General features: G+C 46.5%; 1 protein-coding gene across 2 annotated transcripts in view; it reads left to right on the forward strand.

Annotated features, from left to right (window-relative positions):
- Positions 1-23,794, forward strand: part of LOC109896203 (metal transporter CNNM4) — a 70,276-nt gene that overhangs the window by 32,033 nt on the left and 14,449 nt on the right. For both annotated transcript variants that reach the window (XM_020490501.2, XM_031829665.1), the window contains exons 2-4: positions 4,570-4,713; positions 6,308-6,448; positions 8,736-8,905. In XM_020490501.2, the coding sequence (XP_020346090.2) occupies positions 4,570-4,713; positions 6,308-6,448; positions 8,736-8,905 (455 nt within the window). The remainder of the gene's footprint in view (positions 1-4,569; positions 4,714-6,307; positions 6,449-8,735; positions 8,906-23,794) is intronic.

Below are 23,794 nucleotides of genomic sequence, written 5' to 3' on the forward strand. Positions count from 1 at the left end.
CAGCATTTATTTTACTGTAAATGTTATCATACTATTTTTATTCACAAATGTGAGTGAAATGCTCACACTGTGAAGCCCTGACCACCGCCAACGTGTCTGGTGAAATAGACATTTAGCCCGCAGGTGTTAATTTTAGGCCCTCCTGGTTTGCCACTTGTATCATAATCCCTCTCAACTTCCTGAGACATCTCAACATCCTCCCAACTCCTCACCAGTCACTTGTGACTGGCTGACTGGCTGACTATTGTGCCCCACATTTTTAAATATACGTTTTTGGAATATGGGCATACGTTATGATAATTCCATAACTATAGGCTAGCCTATATCAAACAGTCATGTCAGGTGATGTCAGTTCTGACTTGTCAGTCACGGCACAAACTGTTTACTGTAGCTCAACCAATAACTGCTGTCCTACTGTTAGCCAGCTGTCCTACTGTTGACCAGTTGTCCTACTGTTGGCCAGCTGTCCTACTGTTGGCCAGCTGTCCTACTGTTGGCCAGCTGTCCTACTGTTGGCCAGCTGTCCTACTGTTGGCCAGCTGTCCTACTGTTGGCCAGCTGTCCTACTGTTGGCCAGCTGTCCTACTGTTGGCCAGCTGTCCTACTGTTGGCCAGCTGTCCTACTGTTGGCCAGCTGTCCTACTGTTGGCCTGTTAGCTCAGCCAGATAACAGTTTGTCATGACTGTTTTTAAGACTATTCTCCATAAACTGACATCAGTTGTCATTATTGATTTTTATCTGATGTGTCACTGGTATGACAGTTATGTATGTTGTACCCACAGCGATTATTAAAACCTTCCCCAACCAGAAACTGTGGATTGATGGCAGCATTCGTGCAAAACAGAAAGCGCGAACCACTGATTTTAATCAGGGCAAGGCGACCGGAAACATGACCGAATACAAACAGTGTAGCTATTCCCTCCTCAAGGCAATCAAACAAGCTAAGCGTCAGAATAGAGACAAAGTAGAGTCGCAATTCAACAGTTCAGACACGAGGGGTATGTGGCAGGGTCTACAGTCAATCACGGACTACAAAAGAAAAACCAGCCCCGTCGCAGATCACGATGCCTTCCTCCCAGACAGACTAAACAACTCCTTTGCTCGCTTTGAGGACAATACAGTGCCACTGACACGGCCCGCTACCAAAACCTGCAGGCTCTCCTTCACTGCAGCCAACGTGAGTAAAACATTTAAACGTGTTAACCCTCGCAAGGCTGCAGGCCCAGACGGCATCCCCAGACGCATCCTCAGAGCATACGCAGACCAGCTGGCTGGTGTGTTTACGGACATATTCAATCAATCCTTATCCCAGTCTGCTGTTCCCACATGCTTCAAGAGGGCCACCACTGTTCCTGTTCCCAAGAAAGCGAAGGTAACTGAGTTAAATGACTATCGCCCCATAGCACTCACTTCCGTCATCATAAAGTGCTTTGAGAGACTAGTCAAAGATCATATCACCTCCACCCTACCTGACACCTTAGACCCACTTCCATTTGCTTACCGCCCCAATAGGTCCACAGACGACGCAATCGCAATCACACTACACACTGCCCTAACCCATCTGGACAAGAGGAATACCTATGTAAGAATGCTGTTCATCAACTACATCTCAGCATTTAACACCATAGTACCCTCCAAACTCCTCATTAAGCTCGAGACCCTGGGTCTCGACCCCACCCTGTGCAACTGGGTCCTGGACTTCCTGATGGGCCGCCCCCAGGTGGTGAGGGTAGGAAACAACATCTCCACCTCACTGATCCTCAACACTGGGTGCCCACAAGGCTGCGTTCTCAGCCCTCTCCTGTACTCCCTGTTCACCCACGACTGCATGGCCATGCACGCCTCCAACTCAATCATCAAGTTTGCAGACGACACTACAGTGGTAGGCTTGAATACCAACAACGACGAGACGGCCTACAGGGAGGAGGTGAGGGCCCTCGGAGTGTGGTGTCAGGAAAATAACCTCACACTCAATGTCAACAAAACTAAGGAGATGATCGTGGACTTCAGGAAACAGAGGGAGCACCCCCCCCCCCTATCCACATCGGCGGGACAGTAGTGGAGAAGGTGGAGAGTTTTAAGTTCCTCGGCGTACACATCACAGACAAACTGAATTGGTCCACCCACACAGAAAGCGTTGTGAAGAAGGCGCAGCAGTGCCTCTTCAACCTCAGGAGGCTGAAGAAATTAGGCTTGTCGCCAAAAACACTCACAAACTTTTACAGATGCACAATCGAGAGCATCCTGTCGGGCTGTATGACCGCCTGGTACGGCAACTGCTCCGCCCACAACCGTAAGGCTCTCCAGAGGGTAGTGAGGTCTGCACAACACATCACCAGGAGCAAACTACCTGCCCTCCAGGACACCCTCCAGGTCACGGACACCTCAAGGACAACAACCACCCGAGCCACTGCCTGTTCACCCCGCTATCATCCAGAAGGCGAGGTCAGTACAGGTGCATCAAAGCAGGGACCAAGAGACTCAAAAACAGCTTCTATCTCAAGGCCATCAGACTGTTAAACAGCCATCACTAACATTGAGTGGCTGCTGCCAACATACTGACTCAACTCCAGCCACTTTAATAATACAAAATTGGATGTAATAAATGTATCACTAGACACTCTAAACAATGCCACTTTATATAATGTTTACATACCATACATTACTCATCTCACATGTATATACTGTACTCTATACCATCTACTGCATCTTGCCTATGCCGTTCGGCCATCACTCATTCATATATTTTTATGTACATATTCTTATTCATTCCTTTACACTTGTGTGTATAAGGTAGTTGTTGTGAAATTGTTAGATTACTTGTTATATATTACTGCACGGTCGGAACTAGAAGCACAAGCATTTCGCAACACTCGCATTAACAACTGCTAACCATGTGTATGTGACCAAAACAATTTGAATTATTTATTTATTTAGTGTTAAGTCTTATGACACAGCTATGTACAGGTTCATTTCCTCTTTAGCAGAATAAGTGACAGAAATGTCTGTGCCTTCACGGTCACTGTCCTCCTCAAGTTCCTGTTTTATGTTCTCTTTCTCATTGCACCAGTTCCTGATTTCACTTGTTGTGTTCTTCTTTTACACCCCCTCTGAATCAAATAATACCCTTTGACTCCATTTCTTATTTCATTGAGTCGTTTTCAAGGGTTGTTTTTCTGCTTGTCTGTTAGTCTATTTCTCTCGAACGAGGTGTTCTCAATCAGGTTAGAATAAAAATAGAAGCCCTTTCCCGGAAACCTGTGCCACTTCCTCAACAACACTGGTTGGCCAGATTGAGAAGTGGATATTGTGTGTCTTCAGAGGGCAGCCTAGTGGTTAAGAGCGTTGGGCCACTAATCAAAAGGTTGCTGATTTTAAATCCTCCCGCCCACGAGGTGACGAATCTGTCGGTGCCCTTGAGCAAGGTACTTAATTGCTCCTGTGAATGGCTCTAGATACGACTGACCGAATGTACATCTACGATCTCCGCATTCACTTTTCCGCTGCCTCAAGCCGTTTGTGTGTCATTACTGTGCTTGTGTGTTTGAGTCCACAGCAGCCATGGGTACAGTGCTCCATCCCTGCAGTCTCATGAGTAATAGTGTACAGTATGTTTCCAGTTTTAGCCAACTATGCACTAGTCTCTCTGGTTCTGATGGGGCACTAGTAACTATCTGTTCCACTGGTAAATGTGGCACGGTGAAGAGTATCATTGCCCGAATGTCTGTGTCTGTGTGTGTGTGCATGTGTGTTTGTTCGCCGTTGTCTGCGTTAGGGTGTGTCTGTGTGTGTGTGTGTGTGTGTGTGTGTGTGTGTGTGTTTGTTCGCCGGTGTCTGCGTTAGGGTGTGTCTGTGTGTGTGTGTGTGTGTGTTTGTTCGCCGGTGTCTGCGTTAGGGTGTGTCTGTGTGTGTTGTACAGTAACGGATTGTCTGTGGCTAAAGTCCAGCTACAGACAGGTTTGGCAGTTGTTTTAATGCAGTCATGCAGGCCCTTGAGCAAGAACTTCAACTCAAATTTGCAATATTAGATATGAGTTGTTAATATATTTGAACCCATAAATTAACCTCTCTCTCTCTCTCGCTGTCTCTCTCCCGCTCTCCCGCTCTCTCGCTGTCTCTCTCCCGCTCTCTCGCTGTCTCTCTCCCGCTCTCCCGCTCTCTCTCTCGCTCTCTCCCCCTCCCTCTCTCTCTCCTGCTCTTTCTCCCGCTCTTTCCTCCCTCTCTCTCTCCCTCTCTCTCTCTCCCTCTCTCTCTCCCGCTCTTTCCTCTCCCTCTCTCTCGCCCGCTTCCTCCCCCTCTCTTTCCTCCCCCTCTCTCTCGCCCGCTCTCTCTCTCGCTCTCTCTCTCCCGCTCTCTCTCCTGCTCTTTCCTCCCCCTCTCTCTCGCCCGCTCTCTCCCCCTCTCTTTCCTCCCCCTCTCTCTCGCCCGCTCTCTCCCCCTCTCTCTCTCCCGCTCTCTCTCTCTCCCGCTCTCTCCTCACCCTCTCTCTCGCCCGTTCTCTCCCCCTCCCTCTCTCTCGCTCTCTCCCCCTTGCTCTCTCCCCTGTCTCTCTCCCTCTCTCTCACCAGGTAAGTCCCACCTGGCCATCGTTCAGAAGGTGAATAATGAGGGCGAGGGGGATCCGTTCTACGAGGTGCTGGGATTGGTTACCTTGGAAGACGTCATCGAGGAGATCATCAAATCAGAGATCCTGGACGAGTCGGATCTTTACAGTGAGTCTATTGGGTTATAACATGTTTATTACAACGTGTGTTCATAGAACATAAGCCCATAACTCATTAATTAGCCTTTATAGATATTTAGTACATACCCTTAGAATGCAAAGCTGAGGATGTGCATGCTCATCCCCACAATCATCTGTTTTCAAAGGATAAAGCAAAGAACATGAACAACTTCATAGTTAAAAACATGGAAGAAAATTTGACGTATTTTACAAGAACAAGTATCACTACCTAAAAACATAACATTATGGAACAAACCTCGTTTCGCTTTTCAGAATTCACCGATAAATTGGTCCACATGGAAAACTAAAGGGATAAAAACTGTAAATGACCTGGTAATAGGAAATACATTTATTTCCATGACAGAATTAAAAAGCATTTTTGGACCAATGTAGTTATTTTCAAGTACATGCAACTTTAAAAGTTTATATCACAAAAAACTTTGATTTGAAGTCGTTTGGACATTAGAGCAGTCTTGGGGGAAACCTATGTCAGAAAAGGATATTCATATGATTGATAAGGAAAAGAGAACCTTTCAGAGAGCCAGCTGACAACCTCTTAGAGAAATATATAAACTATTGGAACTAAGACTTTAATAACTGATATTGGCACGAGAGTGTCGAAACATAACGGATGAGATTACAGTTAACGAAAATGTACTCTTAAATGCAGTATTTATTACTATACAAAAGACACAATTCACAAATTGTACAGCACAACGTCAAGAGTCCCGGTGAAGCATGTTGGTGGCAGCATCATGCTGTGGGGATGTTTTTCAGCGGCAGAGACTGGGAGACTAGTCAGCATTGAGGGAAAGATGTACAGAGCAAAGTACAGAGAGATCCTTGATGAAAACCTCCCGTCTGAAGTGTAAACCCTACTAATGACTCAATAATTCATGCCTTCTGGGAATGTTACAAAAGTTATGGACGGAGTTGGAAAGATGGATGTGAAGCGGTAATGTAATGTAAATGTGCTTTCCATTCGTCTGGCTGTATATTTCAAGACATGAGGGTGCAGTGAGATACCCGATGGGTTGGACAAAACTCTTCTCGTCAATTATCTTAAAACAACAAAAAACCTATACTAAAAAAAACTGAAACTCAGCCAATCCTCCCCACGCAATGGAAGGGTCGTGTGCTTTATTATCTAGACATTTTAAGGAGCGTGGACGACAGAGAGAGACAAAATGGTGCAGTTTGAGGCCATGAGGCAGAAAGTTATTAGGGTGGGGGCTAGTGGGTCTTTGTATGATGTAGTTGTTTTTTACTATGTGTATGTTTTTGTATTGTTTATAAAAGATCAAATAAAATCTTAGAAATCACATTTTTCAAAAGAATGCAAGGCTGACCCGTGGTTCTAAAATCTACCGTGTGACACAAATTAACAATATTAATCCACTCGGGATAAACTGTTTTGAGATAAGTGTCCCCCCGATGTCCCTCCCCTCTGACCTTCTCCTCCACTGGGTTTTGAGAAGGAGAGGAGAGGGGATTCGAGGAACCAAGGAAATGCAGTTTAGATTCTGCCCTAATCTGTAACCTGTCCTTTTGTGTTCTGTCCTTTTGTGTTATCTCTCACCTAGCTGACAACAGCAGAAACAGGAAGAAGGTGGCACCCAATAAGAACAAACGAGATTTCTCCGCCTTCAAACAGAGCGAGAGCGAATCCAAAGTCAAGATCTCCCCTCAGCTGCTATTGGCCGCTCACCGTTTCCTGGCAACAGGTTAGAACGTGTGACCTCCAAACCACACAATGCAACCCCCACACACTGTCACACACTACTCAACCACAATATGCTTCTACACCTGCATTGCTTGCTGTTTGGTTGCTGTTTGGGGTTTTAAGCTGGGTTTCTGTACAGCACTTTGAGATATCAGCTGATGTACGAAGGGCTATATAAATTTGATTTGATATGCCACAATACAGTGCATTTGGAAAATATTCAATCCCCTTGACTTTTTCCACATTTTGTTACGTTACAGCCTTATTCTAAAATTATATATTTTTAAATCCTCATCAATCTACACACAACAGCCCCTAATGAAAAAGAGAGGGTTTTTAGAAATGTTTGCACATTTATTAAAAATAAAAACAGAGAAACCAGAAAAGTAAAAGTATTCAGACCCTTTGCTATGAGACTTGAAATTCAGCTCAGGTGCATCCTGTTTCCATTGATCATCCTTTATGTTTTTACAACTTGATTGAAGTCCACCTGTAGTAAATTCAATTGATTGGACATGATTTGGAAAGTTGCACACCGGTCTTTATAAGGTCCCACAGTTGACAGTGCATGTCAGAGAAAAAACCAAACCACGAGGTCGAAGGAATTGTCCGTAGAGCTCCGAGACAGGATTGTGTCGAAGGCACAGATCTGGGGAAGGGTAACAAAACATGTCTACAGCATTGAAGGTCCCCAAGAAGACAGTGACCTCCATCATTGTTAAATGGAAGAAGTTTGGAACCACCAAGACTCTTCCTAGAGCTGGCCGCCTGGCCAAACTGAGCAGTCGATGGAGAAGGGCCTTGGTCAGGGAGGTGACCAAGAACCCGATGGTCACTCTGATAGAGCTCCAGAGTTCCTCTGTGGAGATGGGAGAACCTTCCAGAAGGAAAACCATCTCTTAAGCACTCCACCAATCAGGCCTTTATGGTAGAGTCAGACAGAAGCCACTCCTCAGTAAAAGGCACATGACAGCCCACTTGGAGTTTGCCAAAAGGCACCTACTCTCAGATCTTGAGAAACGAGATTCTCTGGTCTGATGAAACCAAGATTGATCTGAATGCCATGTTTCACGTCTGGAGGAAACCTGGCACCATCCCTACGGTGAAGCATGTTGGTGGCAGCATCATGCTGTGGGGATGTTTTTCAGCGGCAGAGACTGGGAGACTAGTCAAGATTGAGGGAAAGATGAATAGAGCAATGTACAGAGAGATCCTTGATGAAAACCTCCTCCAGAGTGCTCAGGATGTCAGACTTGGGAGAAGGTTCACCTTCCAACAGGACAACGACCCTAAGCACACAGCCAAGACAACACAGGAGTGGCTTTGGGACAAGTCTCTGAATGTCCTTAGTGGCCCAGCCAGAGCCCGGACTCGAACCCGATCGAACATCTCTGGAGAGACCTGAAAATAGCAGTGCAGCGACGCTCCCCATCCAACCTGACAGAGCTTGAGAGGATCAGCAGAGAAGAATGGAACAAACTCCAAAAATAAAGGTGTGCCAAGCTTGTAGAATCGTACCCAAGAAGACTCCAGGCTGTAATCGCTGCAAGAGATGCTTCAACAAAGTACTGAGTAAAGGGTCTGAATACTTATGTAAATGTCTTTTTTTCTTCTTTTTTTTCCTCATAAATTTGTAAAAATTGTCATTATGGGGTATTGTGATGTCATTATGGGGTATTGTGATGTCATTATGGGGTATTGTGTGTAGATTGATGAGAGAAAAAATATTTTATCAGTTTTAGAATAAGGCTGTAACGTAACAAAATGTTGAAAAATTCAAGGGGTCTGAATACTTTCAGAGTGTACGATATGTCTAGCTCAGTTGGTAAAAGCGTGTCGCGACTTGTTAAGAATTCCAATGTTATTCAATGACCTCAGTGATTGCTTATTCATAGTAGAAATGTATGTAACAAAAACAATACAACCATGGTTGAATATTGTGACGTAAATGATTCACTTGTGTTGCCAGCATCACTAGTCTTGTCTGTTGTAGCGTGCTCAGACAATTACGTTGCTGTTCCCTCTTCTCTCTCTAAAACAACAGAGATTGCAGTATTACAGCATGCCTGTCTGTGTCTGCCTCTACCCTCTGTCTGTCTGCCTCTATCCTCTCTGTCTGTCTGCCTCTACCCTCTGTCTGTCTGCCTCTATCCTCTCTGTCTGTCTGCCTCTACCCTCTGTCTGTCTGCCTCTACTCTGTCTGCTTCTACCCTATGTCTGTCTGCCTCTACCCCCTGTCTTTAACATAATTTCAGTTCAGTCAAATTATAATTTGTCTCTCTCTCCAGAGGTGACGTTATTCAGCCCGTCTCAGATATCGGACAAGGTTCTGTTGAGGATTCTGAGACACCCAGACGTCATCCAGGAAATTAAGTTCAACGACAGTGACAAACGCTGTCCTCAACACTTTGTCTACCAGAGAGGGAAGGCTGTCGACTACTTCATACTCATACTGCAGGTAGGCCACACACCACACACACTCTGTCTTTCTGGCTGTCTTTGTGTGAATCAGCCAGTGATTGATTCAATGAGTCACCATTGTGACATGGTTTTAAATTCCCACATGAAATGTTCCTTCTTAGTTTGTTTTTATATAAGTCCTGACTTCCTCTGTTCATCCTGGCCTGGAATAGACCCCAGAAACACTCTCTAACATCTCAGTGTTTCTCATTGTTGAAATCAGCCATGTCCTGCTACCCGTAACAGATGGCAGCTCCCTGCCCTGCCTCGACAGGGGGTGGCAATGTATTTACTTATTTAACCAGGGTTGACGGAAGGAGGCTTTCTGTGTCACAACACTAACCCAGAGGGAGTTAGCTCTACGTTAATCAACCACACAGCCAGACTAACCATCCTGTTGAAGGTCTGTTGTGAAAGCTGCCACTGGCCTCATTCAAGGCCTTCACACCTACACTCTCTCCAACACATTGTTCTCCGGAAGCAGAGGAGAAGAGACGAGGAGGCCATTTCATACTAGTGTTGCATTGATATGATATTTTGGGCCGATATCGATATTTTCTTTGCCCCAAAAAATACGATACCGATAACCAATATTAAGCATTCTAGTGCAGTTAAATAGTTAACACATGGCCACAGCAGTCTAAGGCACTGCATCTGTGCAAGAGGCGTTACTGCAGTCCCTGGTTCGAATCCAGTTGTTTCACATCCGGCCGTGATCGGGAGTCCCATAAGGCGACGCATAATTGGCCCAGCATCGGCCGGGTTAGGCCATCATTGTAAATAAGAATTTGTTTTTAACTGACTTGCCTAGTGAAATAGGTTACACAGGTTACACACTCTACACTAACCAAAAAGTTATTTTGTTGGCATTTACGTATGTCCCCATTTACCGGTAAAACATAATCAAAACCTATTTCTTTCACTTACTTGCTGAGACGTTCAGACGTTTCATTCTCAACCAGGATTTCTACGGAACGCCGTTTGGGTCTTTGCGTGTCAAAAAAGTCACACTTCAAATAAGCTTGTTGACCAATCAGGACCTGAATATGACTTCACGTCACATAATAATTTAACACGCTCATACGTTTTTACCTAGGTATTACACATTGATTACACTATCACTCGTATTTCATATATCACAACGATTCATCGATATGTGTGTGCTATGATGCTGGTAAAGTTGTCTCAGGCACCTACAGGTGCTGGTCATAATAAAAGCTAGCTAGCTCATTGATGCAAACAGTGTTTTTCCTCAAAAACATAGCAAAGCAACATCTGTTTCAGTAGCTATAGTTAGTTAGCTAACTATAAAGATGTGTGTCATCTAAAATAACCCTAATTTATAAGACCGTTCTTATTTGATTAATGGTGGTCGGACCCATCTATGTGAAGCTAGCCACTATAAGGATTAGCCACAATAGGGGACTTTGCGGTTAGCCTTCAAAATAAAAGTATGGTATAATTCTACTATTTGTATTCCATTTGCATCACTGTCAATGACACATTTATTTTGAAGGTAAACTGCAAATTCCACTATTGAATATTGAGATGAGACGAGGAGGCCGCTATAGAATATTGAGAAGAGACGAGGAGGCCGCTATAGAATATTGAGAAGAGACGAGGAGGCCACTATAGAATATTGAGAAGAGACGAGGAGGCCGCTATAGAATATTGAGATGAGACGAGGAGGCCACTATAAAATATTGAGAAGAGACGAGGAGGCCACTATAGAATATTGAGAAGAGACGAGGAGGCCGCTATAGAATATTGAGAAGAGATGAGGAGGCCGCTATAGAATATTGAGAAGAGATGAGGAGGCCGCTATAGAATATTGAGAAGAGACGAGGAGGCCGCTATAGAATATTGAGATGAGACGAGGAGGCCACTATAAAATATTGAGAAGAGACGAGGAGGCCACTATAGAATATTGAGAAGAGACGAGGAGGCCGCTATAGAATATTGAGAAGAGATGAGGAGGCCGCTATAGAATATTGAGAAGAGACGAGGAGGCCGCTATAGAATATTGAGAAGAGACGAGGAGGCCGCTATAGAATATTGAGAAGAGACTAGGAGGCCCCTATAGAATATTGAGAAGAGACGAGGAGGCCGCTATAGAATATTGAGAAGAGACGAGGAGGCCGCTATAGAATATTGAGAAGAGACGAGGAGGCCACTATAGAGTATTGAGAAGAGACTAGGAGGCCCCTATAGAATATTGAGAAGAGACGAGGCCACTATAGAGTATTGAGGTGCAGGGTAGGGGGTGTAGGTGGGTTTGGGATGGCGATATGGCCTAAAAATCATATAAAAATCATATATTGTAAATCATGATTTACAATAACATCAAAAATGTTTTTTTCTAAATAAGCTTTTGTTGTACAATTTTAAAGGTAGAATAAACAGCATTTTCAACAGTCGGCAATAATCGAATGAATTCAGGGCTTGTGATATTATATCTAGGCTAAATATAAGCCTTCCACAATCATAAGACCCACTAATAATGTAATTATTTTATCAAAATTGTTTAACCTGCTTTTCTGTTGTAATTACTGATTTGGCTTTCAAGTCTGTCTATGAAAATGACATTTTTGTTACAAATGTAAACCAGAACCATGCATTATACACGTTCACTAATAATGAATAACTTGTTGAAGCAAGCGTTATGGACAATTAACACAGGTCTCATAAACAATCCCACAAGCCCACATGCTGGTGAGTATCCAGCTAATCTTTTATATTTCTAGTTTAGTCCATTTTCGATATATTTGCTAGCTAACAAGGCAGAACAGTTGAATTATGAACACATAATTGGTGTGTGTCCACGTGTGTGTAAACTGAGATTAAGCGGTGAAGCGAGAGGTTTCACTCTTCCCCCAAATTTCTCCTGACTTCCCGCTTTAGGGACAACGACTCCCCATTGTTAGGGCGGAGACATGAGCATCTCATCATTATATACAGATCTCTGGTGTAAATGGGAAGGTGCACAGCACAGAAAGCGCGAAGGAGAGGAAACCAAAAGACAGTATGCTGACATAAACGCTCATAAAAAATAAAGATACAGGCATTTGGAATATTGCGCAAAAACATTCATATTAATTAACTCTATATCACCCAGCCCTAGGCGGGAAGCAATGTTCCTTCAGCTGGCACTGCAGCTGGAGGTCAGAGCCTGCAGCTGGAGGTCAGAGCCTGAATTTAAGAAGTGACATCGATAAGGGGATCATAGGTTTCACCTGGATTCACCTGGTCGGTCTGTCGTGGAAAGAGTAGGTGTTCTTAATGTTTTGTATACTCGGTGTATAGGGAGTAGAAAATAACGGAGGGGGGGAGACAGGGTCCAGAGCGGCCTGTACTAATTGATCCCTCTTACGTAAAGGGGAGAGGAGGAGAAAAGGGGAGGAGAACTTGGGAGAGAGGAGGAGAACTTGGGAGAGAGAGGAGGAGAAAGGGGGGGGGAGAGGAGGAGAAAGGGAGAGAGAGGAGGAGAAAGGGGGGGGAGAGGAGGAGAAAGGGGGGGAGAGAGGAGGAGAAAGGGGGGGAGAGAGGAGGAGAAAGGGGGGGAGAGAGGAGGAGAAAGGGGGGGAGAGAGGAGGAGAAAGGGGGGGAGAGAGGAGGAGAAAGGGGGAGAGAGGAGGAGAAAGGGGGAGGAGGACTTGGGAGAAAGGGGGAGGAGAACTTGGGAGAGAGGAGGAGAAAGGGGGGGAGAGAGGAGAAGAAAGGGGGAGGAGAACAGGGGAGGTAGGAGGAGAAAGGGGGAGGAGAACGGGAGAGACTGGGAGACACCGTGTGTGCCACACTGTCAGTCAGCTGTGTATCAATAGGCCAAGTTTAATCTAACCCCCAGCTAGCCTCTGCACCACTCTGTGTAGAAAGACACACACACAGACACACACACACTGTTTTCCCATAAATCAGTTATGGCATTAGTCCCTAAACAGTCATTAGCCAGCGCCAGTAATCCAGGGATTGTTAGGCTCAGCTTGTTAGCCACCCACCCCACCCTCATCATGATGTTATCTACTCAGTGGGAGGGCCCATAGGTGGAATCCATCCATTGTGCTACACTGCATGGAGAAAAGTATGTGGACACCTGCTTGTCGAACATCTCATTCCAAAATCATGGGCATTCATATGGAGCTGGTCCCCCTTTTGCTGCTATAACAGCCTCCACTCTTCTGGGAAGGATTTCCACTAGATGTTGGAACATTGCTGAGGGGACTTGCTTCCATTCAGCCACGAGCATTAGTGAGGTCGGGCACTGATGTTGGGCGATTAGGTCTGGCTTGCAGTTGACGTTCCAATTCAGGTGTTCGATAGAGTTGAGGTCAGGGTTCTGTGCAGGCCAATCAAGTTCTTCCACACCGATCTCAACAAACCATTTCTGTATGGACCTCGCTTTGTGCATGGGGGCATTGTCATGCTGAGACAGGAAAGGGCCTTCCCCAAACTGTTGCCGCAAAGTTGGAAACACAGAATCATCTAGAATGCCATTGTATGCTGTAGCGTTACGATTTCCCGAACCATGAAAAACAGCCCCAGACCATTATTCCTTCTCCACCAAACTTTACACTTTGCACTATGCATTGGGGCATGTAGTGTACTCCTGGCATCTGCCAAACCCAGATTCGTCTGCCAGATGGTGAAACGTGATTCATTCCAAAGTCCAATGGCGGCGAGCTTTACACCACTCCAGCCGACGCTTGGCATTGCGCATGGTGATCTTAGGCTTGTGTGCGACTGCTCGGCGATGGAAACCCATTTCATGAAGCTCCTGGCGAACAGTTCTTGTGCTGACGTTTTTTAGACGCTGCGTGCTCCTCGGCACTCGGCGGTCCCGTTCTGTGAGCTTGTGTGGCCTACCACTTAGCGGCTGAGCCGTTGTTGCTCCTAGGCATTTCCACTTCACAGTAACAGCACTTACCGTTGACCAGGGCAACTCTAGTAGGGCAGACACTTGACAAACTGACTTGTTGGAAAGGTGGCATCCTATGACGGCGCACAATTGTCTGGGGTTGGCCGTCATTGTAAAAAAATGTTTGTTCTTAACTGACTTGTTAAATGAAGGTTCAATAAACCAATATAAATAAATAGCGGTGCCATGTTGAAAGTCACTGAGCTCTTCAGGAAGCCCATTCTACTGCCAATGTTTGTCTATGGCAATTGCTTGGCTGTGTGCTCGATTTTATACACCCGTCAGCCATGGGTGTGGCTGAAAAAGATCAAGGACAACAACCACCTGAGCCACGGCCTGTTCACCCCGCTACCATCCAGAAGGAGTGGTCAGTACAGGTGCATCAAAGCTGGGACCAAGATAGATATTTTTCAATCTTAAGGACATCAGACTGTTAAATAGCCATTATTTGCCGGCTACCACCCGGTTACGCAACCCTGCTCCTTAGAGGCTGCTGCCTTATATACATAGACATGGACTCACTGGTCACTTTAATAATGGAACACTAGTCACTTTAATGTTTACATACCGCTTTACTCATCTCATATGTATATACTGTAATCTATTCTACTGTATTTTAGTCAATGCCACTCTGAAATTGCTCAATCTAATATAACAGTTGAAGTCGGAAGTTTACATACACTTAGGTTGGAGTCATTAAAACTGGTTTCTCAACCACTCCACAAATTTCTTGTTAACAAACTATAGTTTTGGCAAGTCGGTTAGGACATCTACTTGGTGCATGACACAAGTAATTTTTCCAGCAATTGTTTATAGACAGATTATTTCACTTATAATTCACTATCACAATTCCAGTGGGTCAGAAGTTTACATACACTAAGTTGACTGTGCCTTTAAACAGCTTGGAAAATTCCATAAAACGATGTCATGGCTTTAGAAGCTTCTGATAGGCTAATTGACATCATTTGAGTCAATTGGAGGTGTACCTGTGGATGTATTTCAAGGCCTACCTTCAAACTCAGTACCTCTGTGCTTGACATCATGGGAAAATCAAAAGAAATCAGCCAAGACCTCAGAAAAAAAAAAGAGAGATGAACGTACTTTGGTGCAAAAAGTGCAAATCAATCCCAGAACGACAGCAAAGGACCTTGTGAAGATGCTGGAGGAAACAGGTACACAAGTATCTATATCCACAGTAAAACGAGTCCTATATCGACATAACCTGAAAGACTGCTCACCAAAGAAGAAGCCACTGCTCCAAAACTGCCATTAAAAAGCCAGACTACGGTTTGCAACTGCACAAGGGGACAAAGATCTTACTTTTTGGAGAAATGTTCTCTGGTCTGATGAAACAAAAAATAGAACTGTTTGGCCATAATGACCATCGTTATGTTTGGAGGAAAAAGGGGGAGGCTTGCAAGCCGAAGAACACAATCCTAACCGTGATGCACGGGGGTGGCAGCATCATGTTGTGGGGATGCTTTGCTGCAGGATGGACTGGTGCACTTCACACAATAGGTGGCATCATGGGGAGGTAAAATTATGTGGATATATTGAAGCAACATCTCAAGACATCAGTCAGGAAGTTAAAGCTTGGTCACAAATGGGTCTTCCAAATGGACAATGACCCCAAGCATACTTCCAAAGTTGTGGTAAAATGGTTTAAGGACAACAAAGTCAAGGTATTTGAGTGGCCATCACAAAGCTCTGACCTCAATCCTATAGAATATGTGTGGGCAGAACTGAGAAAGTGTGTGCGAGCAAGGAGGCCTACAAACCTGACTCAGTTACACCAGCTCTGTAGGGAGGAATGGGCCAAAATTCACCCAACTTATTGTGAGAAGTTTGTGGAAGGCTGCCCGAACCGTTTGACCCAAGTTAAACAATTTAAAGCCAATGCTACCAAATACTAATTATGTGTATATAAACTTCTGACCCACTTGGAATGTGATGAAAGAAATAAAAGCTGAAATATATCATTCTCTCTACTATTATTCTGACATTTCACATTCTTAAAATAAAGTGGGGATCCTAACTGACCTAAAACGGAATTTGGCTACGGTGTATGTAAACGTCTGACTTCAACTGTGTGTGTGTGTGTGTATTAATTCCATTATTTTACTTGTAGATTTGTGTGTATTGTTGTGAATAGTTTTTAGATACTACTGCACTGTTGGAGATAGAAACACAAGCATTTCGCTACACCCACAACATCTGCTAAATTGTGTATGTGACCATTAACATTGATTTGAAGTTGCAGAATCCACTAATTTGAAGGCGTGTACTGTTGGCAATGTAGTGTATGTTTAGGGGGGTGGGAGAGCACTGACATGTGGAGCCTGTCGACAATAGAATGTTAGGAGGTGGATGGAGCCTGCCAACAATAGAATGTTAGGAGGTGGATGGAGCCTGTCAACAATAGAATGTCAGGAGGTGGAGGGAGCCTGTCAACAATAGAATGTTAGGAGGTGGATGGAGCCTGTCAACAATAGAATGTTAGGAGGTGGATGGAGCCTGCCAACAATAGAATGTTAGGAGGTGGAGGGAGCCTGTCAACAATAGAATGTTAGGAGGTGGAGGGAGCCTGTCAACAATAGAATGTTAGGAGGTGGATGGAGCCTGCCAACAATAGAATGTTAGGAGGTGGAGGGAGCCTGTCAACAATAGAATGTTAGGAGGTGGATGGAGCCTGCCAACAATAGAATGTTAGGAGGTGGAATGGGAATTGTTTGTTGACGGCTGCTCTTGTACTGCTACAAAGGGATTGGTCTAAAGGAGATGGAAAGGGGAGAGATTTGGTTATTTGTGGTATCATGACGTACAATGCCATCGGAAAGTATTCAGACCCCCCTGAAGGCATTTAGACCCATTCAATCACCAGGTGCGCGCCTGGACTTAGTCTCTGGAGCAAAAGCTGAACATTTTTTCAAGGTTTTTTGACATTTTTTCAAAATGACCCGGGTGGAGGGGGGGTCCCCCAACCCGGCCATGGACCTCCAGCACCCCCCAGAGGGCCCCAAAAACCATCTCGAAATTTGCATCTGATAACCCATTCAATCACCAGGTGCACGGCTGGACTTAGTCTCTGGAGCAAAATTAAAAAGTGGGCACTCATTTTGTTAGGTTAGAGCCTTATTCTAAAATTGATTAAATTATTTTAAATTTATACAAAAACAACAAACCGGAAATATAACATTCACATAAGTATTCAGACCCTTTACTCAGAACTTTGTTGAAGCACCTTTAGCAGCAATTACAACCTTGAGTCTTGGGTACAAAATTGCCACACCAGCATTTGAGGAGTTTCTCCCATTCTTCTCTGCAGATTCTCTCAAGCTCTGTCAGGTTGGATCGGGAGCGTTGCTGCACAGCTACTTTATGGTCTCTCCAGAGATGTTCGATCAGGTTCAAGTCCAGGCTCTGGCTGGACCACTCAAGGACATTCTGAACGCTGTCCCAAAGCCACTCCTGTGTTGTCTTGGATGTGTGCTTAGGGTTGTTGTCCTGTTGGAAGGTGAACCTTCGCCCCCAGTCTGAGGTCCTGAGCGCTCCGGAGGAGGTTTCCATCAAGGATTCTTTGCTCTGGTCATCTTTCCATCAATCCTGACTAGTCTCCCAGTCCCTGCTGCTGAAAAACATCCCCACAGCATGATGCTGCCCCCACCATGCTTCACCGTAGGGAAGGTGCCAGGTTTCCTCCAGATGTGACGCTTGACATTCAGGCCAAAGAGTTCAATCTTGGTTTCATCAGACCAGAGAATCTTGTTTCTCATGGTCTGAGAGTCCTTTAGGTGCCTTTTGGCAAACTCCAAGCGGGCTGTCATGTGCCTTTTTACTGAGGAGTGGCTTCCATCTGGCCACTCTGCCATAAAGGCCTGATTGGTGGAGTGCTGCAGAGATGGTTGTCCTTCTGGAAGGTTCTCCCATTTCCACAGAGGAACTTCGGATTCTTGGTCACCTATCTGACCAAGACCCTTCTCTCCCGATTGCTCAGTTTGGCCGGGCGGCCAGCTCTCGGAAGAATCTTGGTGCTTCTTCCATTTAACAATGATGGAGGCCACTGTGTCTTTGAGGACCTCCAATGATGCAGAAATGTTTTGGTACCTTTCCCAAGATTTGTGCCTCGACAAAATCCTGTCTCAAGCTCTACAGACAATTCCTTCGACCTCATGGCTTGGTTTTTGCTCTGACATACACTGTCAACTGTGGGACCTTTCCAAATAATGTCCAATCAATTGATTTCACCACAGGTGGACTCCAATCAAGTTGTAGAAACATTTCAAGAATGATCAATGGAAACAGAATGCACCTGAGCTCCATTTAGAGTCTCCTAGCAAAGTGTCGGAATACTGATGTAAATACAGTATTTCTGTGTTTTGTTTTTTAATACATTTTCAAAAATGTCCAAAAATATGTTTTCGCTTTGTCACAATGGGGTGTGTCGATTGCTGTTTTAGAATAAGGCTGTAACGTAACAAAATGTAAAAAAAGTTGAGGGGTCTGAATAGTTTCCGAAAGGCGCTGTGTTCATGAATGAATGACTCGGTTGTTTTTGGAAATGTGTGTGTGTGGGGGGGGGGGGGCAGCATTTGTTAATAGCATAGGCGTGGGAGCAGAGTCATGAGAAACGGGACCATTCTCTTCCAGATAATCTCCCTCCGCCCCAATCTTCATTCCACCGTTATTATTGTGTGTGTGTGTGTGAGACTGTGTCCTTCCTGTTACACGCCATTACATAGGCCTATTTTTGGTTGGTTGTTTGTTCGTGTCTGCTCCCAGACGTCAGTCGATTCTGTTTCCAGAATATTGTCATCAGCGATCAAATATTTGCCCCTTGGTGTGAGGGAGGGAGGGAGGGAGGCAGGGAGGCGGGGAAGGAGAGAGGGAGGGAGGGAGGCAGGGAGGCGGGGAAGGAGAGAGGGAGGGAGGGAGGGAGGCGGGGAAGGAGAGAGGGAGGGAGGCGGAGAAGGAGAGAGGGAGGCGGGGAGGGAGGGAGGCGGGGAAGGAGAGAGGGGAGGGAGGGAGGGAAGGAAGGGAGGGAGGCGGGGGAGGCGGGCGGAGAAGGAGGGAGGGAGGCGGGTAAGGGAGGGAGGGAGGGAAGGGAGGGAGGCGGGGAAGGGAGGGAGGCGGGGAAGGAGAGAGGGAGGCGGAGAAGGAGGAGGGGATTGAGAAAGGTAGGGAGGGAGGGGAGAATGATTTTTGGTGGGAGGATGGGGTGTGGGTGCTAGTAGATTGTGTGTGTACTGGCGTTTTGCTGCTCCACTGTAGCTGGCCACTCATCACATGATGTGCAGCCGTTTGCAAACTACTGGCAGCCCTATTCAGTAATATATCAGCCATTATTTCATAAAGCCTTTTTATCACACAACATGCAGGCAGGTGAGACCGGTCCGACAGGGACGGACAATTTCAGTCGGTTATGAAGGCAGAACATTTTGACACACACCCAGCTGTATGCATAATTTTATCACACAAACACACTCTGGGGGTCATGCAAGTTCGTCCTGTCAACAGATACACCAGCTGTAATCTAGATAACCTCTGCTCCTGGAGATAATAGACCGTACAGCCTTTTGTTCCAGCCCAGCACTGACACAAATAATCAAGTAATCATGGTGTGAGATACACCCACACTGCAGGGCCTGTTTGGACTAGAGTTGCCGGTCCCTGCTCTAGAGGTTCATCAAGTTCTAGTAGACAGTCAGTGGAACACAGAGAACTCTCTTCTCAGGAGGGGTCAGTTAGGGTTCTCTCACCGTTGATGATTCATTCATAAACACCTGAACTTTGACCCAGACCTACCTAGACCCATGTGGTTACATGAACACACACACACACACACACACACTGCTAGCGAACACACACACACACTACGAGCACTGGCTTCTGTTCAACGGCTAATGTTCAAGTCATATTCTGGTTGAACACACTGTGTAATCCACTCAGCTTGATGTTCCTGTGTGACCTGATCATAATGTTCAACCATATCAATTGAGGCTAAACGTATTATGGTGTTCCCAGCTATCATTAAATGTCTCGTAATGTGCTGTGTGTATTGCACTGTAAACCACACCTGGGTTCAAATGCTATTTTAAATATTTTAAATACTTTGAGCCAGATGGGCAGAGTTTGCAGTTTTGGGACCATTCTGTTGATTCATTATCCCAGACAAGCTCAATCAAGCACAGATAAAGTATTTAAATGATTTTGAACATATTTGAACCCAGGACGTGTGTGTGTGTGTGTGTGTGTGTGTGTGTGTGTGTGTGTGTGTGGGGTGTATTGTGAAAGCTGATGGATGGACATGTAGAGCAGGTCAGACTAGAATAGCGTCTAGCTTTTCACCCCTCCTGTCTGGTTCTATTCTTTCTCTCTCTGACCTCCCCTACTTTAAACATACCACGCATGGTGTGGAGGTGTGTAAACACATGTCCTTTGTATACTCTGATGGTCTATTCAAGGGCTGTATGTCCTTTACAGAGCTGAGCTGGGTCAGAGTGGCTGAGGAGGTTTCTGTTCTGACAGAGAGCTGAGCTGGGTCAGAGTGCCTGAGGAGGTTTCTGTTCTGACAGAGAGCTGAGCTGGGTCAGAGTGCCTGAGGAGGTTTCTGTTCTGACAGAGATCTGAGCTGGGTCAGAGTGCCTGAGGAGGTTTCTGTTCTGACAGAGATCTGAGCTGGGTCAGAGTGGCTGAGGAGGTTTCTGTTCTGACAGAGATCTGAGCTGGGTCAGAGTGCCTGAGGAGGTTTCTGTTCTGACAGAGAGCTGAGCTGGGTCAGAGTGCCTGAGGAGGTTTCTGTTCTGACAGAGATCTGAGCTGGGTCAGAGTGCCTGAGGAGGTTTCTGTTCTGACAGAGAGCTGAGCTGGGTCAGAGTGGCTGAGGAGGTTTCTGTTCTGACAGAGAGCTGAGCTGGGTCAGAGTGGCTGAGGAGGTTTCTGTTCTGACAGAGATCTGAGCTGGGTCCGAGTGGCTGAGGAGGTTTCTGTTCTGACAGAGATCTGAGCTGGGTCAGAGTGCCTGAGGAGGTTTCTGTTCTGACAGAGATCTGAGCTGGGTCAGAGTGGCTGAGGAGGTTTCTGTTCTGACAGAGATCTGAGCTGGGTCAGAGTGGCTGAGGACGTTTCTGTTCTGACAGAGAGCTGAGCTGGGTCAGAGTGCCTGAGGACGTTTCTGTTCTGACAGAGAGCTGAGCTGGGTCAGAGTGCCTGAGGAGGTTTCTGTTCTGACAGAGATCTGAGCTGGGTCAGAGTGGCTGAGGAGGTTTCTGTTCTGACAGAGATCTGAGCTGGGTCAGAGTGGCTGAGGAGGTTTCTGTTCTGACAGAGAGCTGAGCTGGGTCAGAGTGGCTGAGGAGGTTTCTGTTCTGACAGAGAGCTGAGCTGGGTCAGAGTGGCTGAGGAGGTTTCTGTTCTGACAGAGAGCTGAGCTGGGTCAGAGTGGCTGAGGAGGTTTCTGTTCTGACAGAGAGCTGAGCTGGGTCAGAGTGGCTGAGGAGGTTTCTGTTCTGACAGAGAGCTGAGCTGGGTCAGAGTGGCTGAGGAGGTTTCTGTTCTGACAGAGAGCTGAGCTGGGTCAGAGTGGCTGAGGAGGTTTCTGTTCTGACAGAGAGCTGAGCTGGGTCAGAGTGGCTGAGGAGGTTTCTGTTCTGACAGAGAGCTGAGCTGGGTCAGAGTGGCTGAGGAGGTTTCTGTTCTGACAGAGAGCTGAGCTGGGTCAGAGTGGCTGAGGAGGTTTCTGTTCTGACAGAGAGCTGAGCTGGGTCAGAGTGGCTGAGGAGGTTTCTGTTCTTACAGAGAGCTGAGCTGGGTCAGAGTGGCTGAGGAGGTTTCTGTTCTGACAGAGAGCTGAGCTGGGTCAGAGTGGCTGAGGAGGTTTCTGTTCTGACAGAGAGCTGAGCTGGGTCAGAGTGGCTGAGGTTTCTGTTCTGACAGAGAGCTGAGCTGGGTCAGAGTGGCTGAGGAGGTTTCTGTTCTGACAGAGAGCTGAGCTGGGTCAGAGTGCCTGAGGAGGTTTCTGTTCATATGTATATGTTCTTTTATTTCTGGGAAGGAAATAAATTGCTGACAGAAGTTAAATCTGTCATTCTAATCCTAATTCTTAATCCCTCTCTTCTCCTGTCTCTTTCCATCCCCTCCTCCACCTTTCCTCTCTTCTTCTCTCTCCTTCCCTCTCTTCTCTCTCCTTCCCTCTCTTCTTCTTTCCTTCCCTCTCTTCTTCTCTCTCCTTCCCTCTCTTCTTCTCTCTCCTTCCCTCTCTTCTTCTCTCTCCTTCCCTCTCTTTCCCTCTCTTCTTCTCTCTCCTTCCCTCTCTTCTTCTCTCTCCTTCCCTCTCTTCTTCTCTCTCCTTCCCTCTCTTCTTCTCTCTCCTTCCCTCTCTTCTTCTCTCTCCTTCCCTCTCTCCTTCTCTCTCCTTCCCTCTCGTTCTCGCTCCTTCCCTCTCTTCTTCTCTCTCCTTCCCTCTCTTCTTCTCTCTCCTTCCCTCTCTTCTTCTCTCTCCTTCCCTCTCTTCTTCTCTCTCCTTCCCTCTCTTCTTCTCTCTCCTTCCCTCTCTCCTTCTCTCTCCTTCCCTCTCTCCTTCTCTCTCCTTCCCTCTCCTTCTCGCTCCTTCCCTCTCTTCTTCTCGCTCCTTCCCTCTCTTCTTCTCGCTCCTTCCCTCTCTTCTTCTCGCTCCTTCCCTCTCTTCTTCTCGCTCCTTCCCTCTCTTCTTCTCGCTCCTTCCCTCTCTTCTTCTCGCTCCTTCCCTCTCTTCTTCTCGCTCCTTCCCTCTCTTCTTCTCGCTCCTTCCCTCTCTTCTTCTCGCTCCTTCCCTCTCTTCTTCTCGCTCCTTCCCTCTCTTCTTCTCGCTCCTTCCCTCTCTTCTTCTCGCTCCTTCCCTCTCTTCTTCTCGCTCCTTCCCTCTCTTCTTCTCGCTCCTTCCCTCTCTTCTTCTCGCTCCTTCCCTCTCTTCTTCTCTCTCCTTCCCTCTCTTCTTCTCTCTCCTTCCCTCTCTTCTTCTCTCTCCTTCCCTCTCTCCTTCTCTCTCCTTCCCTCTCTCCTTCTCGCTCCTTCCCTCTCTTCTTCTCGCTCCTTCCCTCTCTTCTTCTCGCTCCTTCCCTCTCTTCTTCTCGCTCCTTCCCTCTCTTCTTCTCGCTCCTTCCCTCTCTTCTTCTCGCTCCTTCCCTCTCTTCTTCTCGCTCCTTCCCTCTCTTCTTCTCGCTCCTTCCCTCTCTTCTTCTCGCTCCTTCCCTCTCTTCTTCTCGCTCCTTCCCTCTCTTCTTCTCGCTCCTTCCCTCTCTTCTTCTCGCTCCTTCCCTCTCTTCTTCTCGCTCCTTCCCTCTTCTTCTTCTCGCTCCTTCCCTCTCTTCTTCTCGCTCCTTCCCTCTCTTCTTCTCGCTCCTTCCCTCTCTTCTTCTCGCTCCTTCCCTCTCTTCTTCTCGCTCCTTCCCTCTCTTCTTCTCGCTCCTTCCCTCTCTTCTTCTCGCTCCTTCCCTCTCTTCTTCTCGCTCCTTCCCTCTCTCCTTCTCGCTCCTTCCCTCTCTCCTTCTCGCTCCTTCCCTCCTCTCCTCTCCTTCTCGCTCCTTCCCTCTCTTCTTCTCGCTTCTTCCCTCTCTTCTTCCCTCTCTTCTCTTCTTCTTTCTTCTCCTCTCTCCTTCTTTCTCCTTCCCTCTCTTCTTCTTCTCTTCTCCTCTCCTTCCCTCCCACTGTTTAGAGGGTTCCAGGGTCAATGTTGTATGTGAGTAAGGAATATGAGCGGGGGGAATTAACTGTGCTGTGTTGCTGCAGTTCACACATTCCTCCCCCCCCCCCCCCACAGCACCCTACCCTGCCAGCTCTGTGACAACACCATAGAGGCCTTCTCACCCTGTCTGTCTCTGTCCATCTACCTCTCTCTGTCTCTATTCCGGCCATCTCTCTGTGACGACACATTCAAAGAAGTCTCCTTACGCCCTCAATCTCCTTGTCCCGTCCAGCCATTCAGATCTGGTCTGGGGTTGT

The sequence above is a fragment of the Oncorhynchus kisutch genome, linkage group LG8 (genome assembly GCF_002021735.2).
Source record: "Oncorhynchus kisutch isolate 150728-3 linkage group LG8, Okis_V2, whole genome shotgun sequence".
Taxonomy (NCBI): Eukaryota; Metazoa; Chordata; class Actinopteri; order Salmoniformes; family Salmonidae; genus Oncorhynchus; species Oncorhynchus kisutch.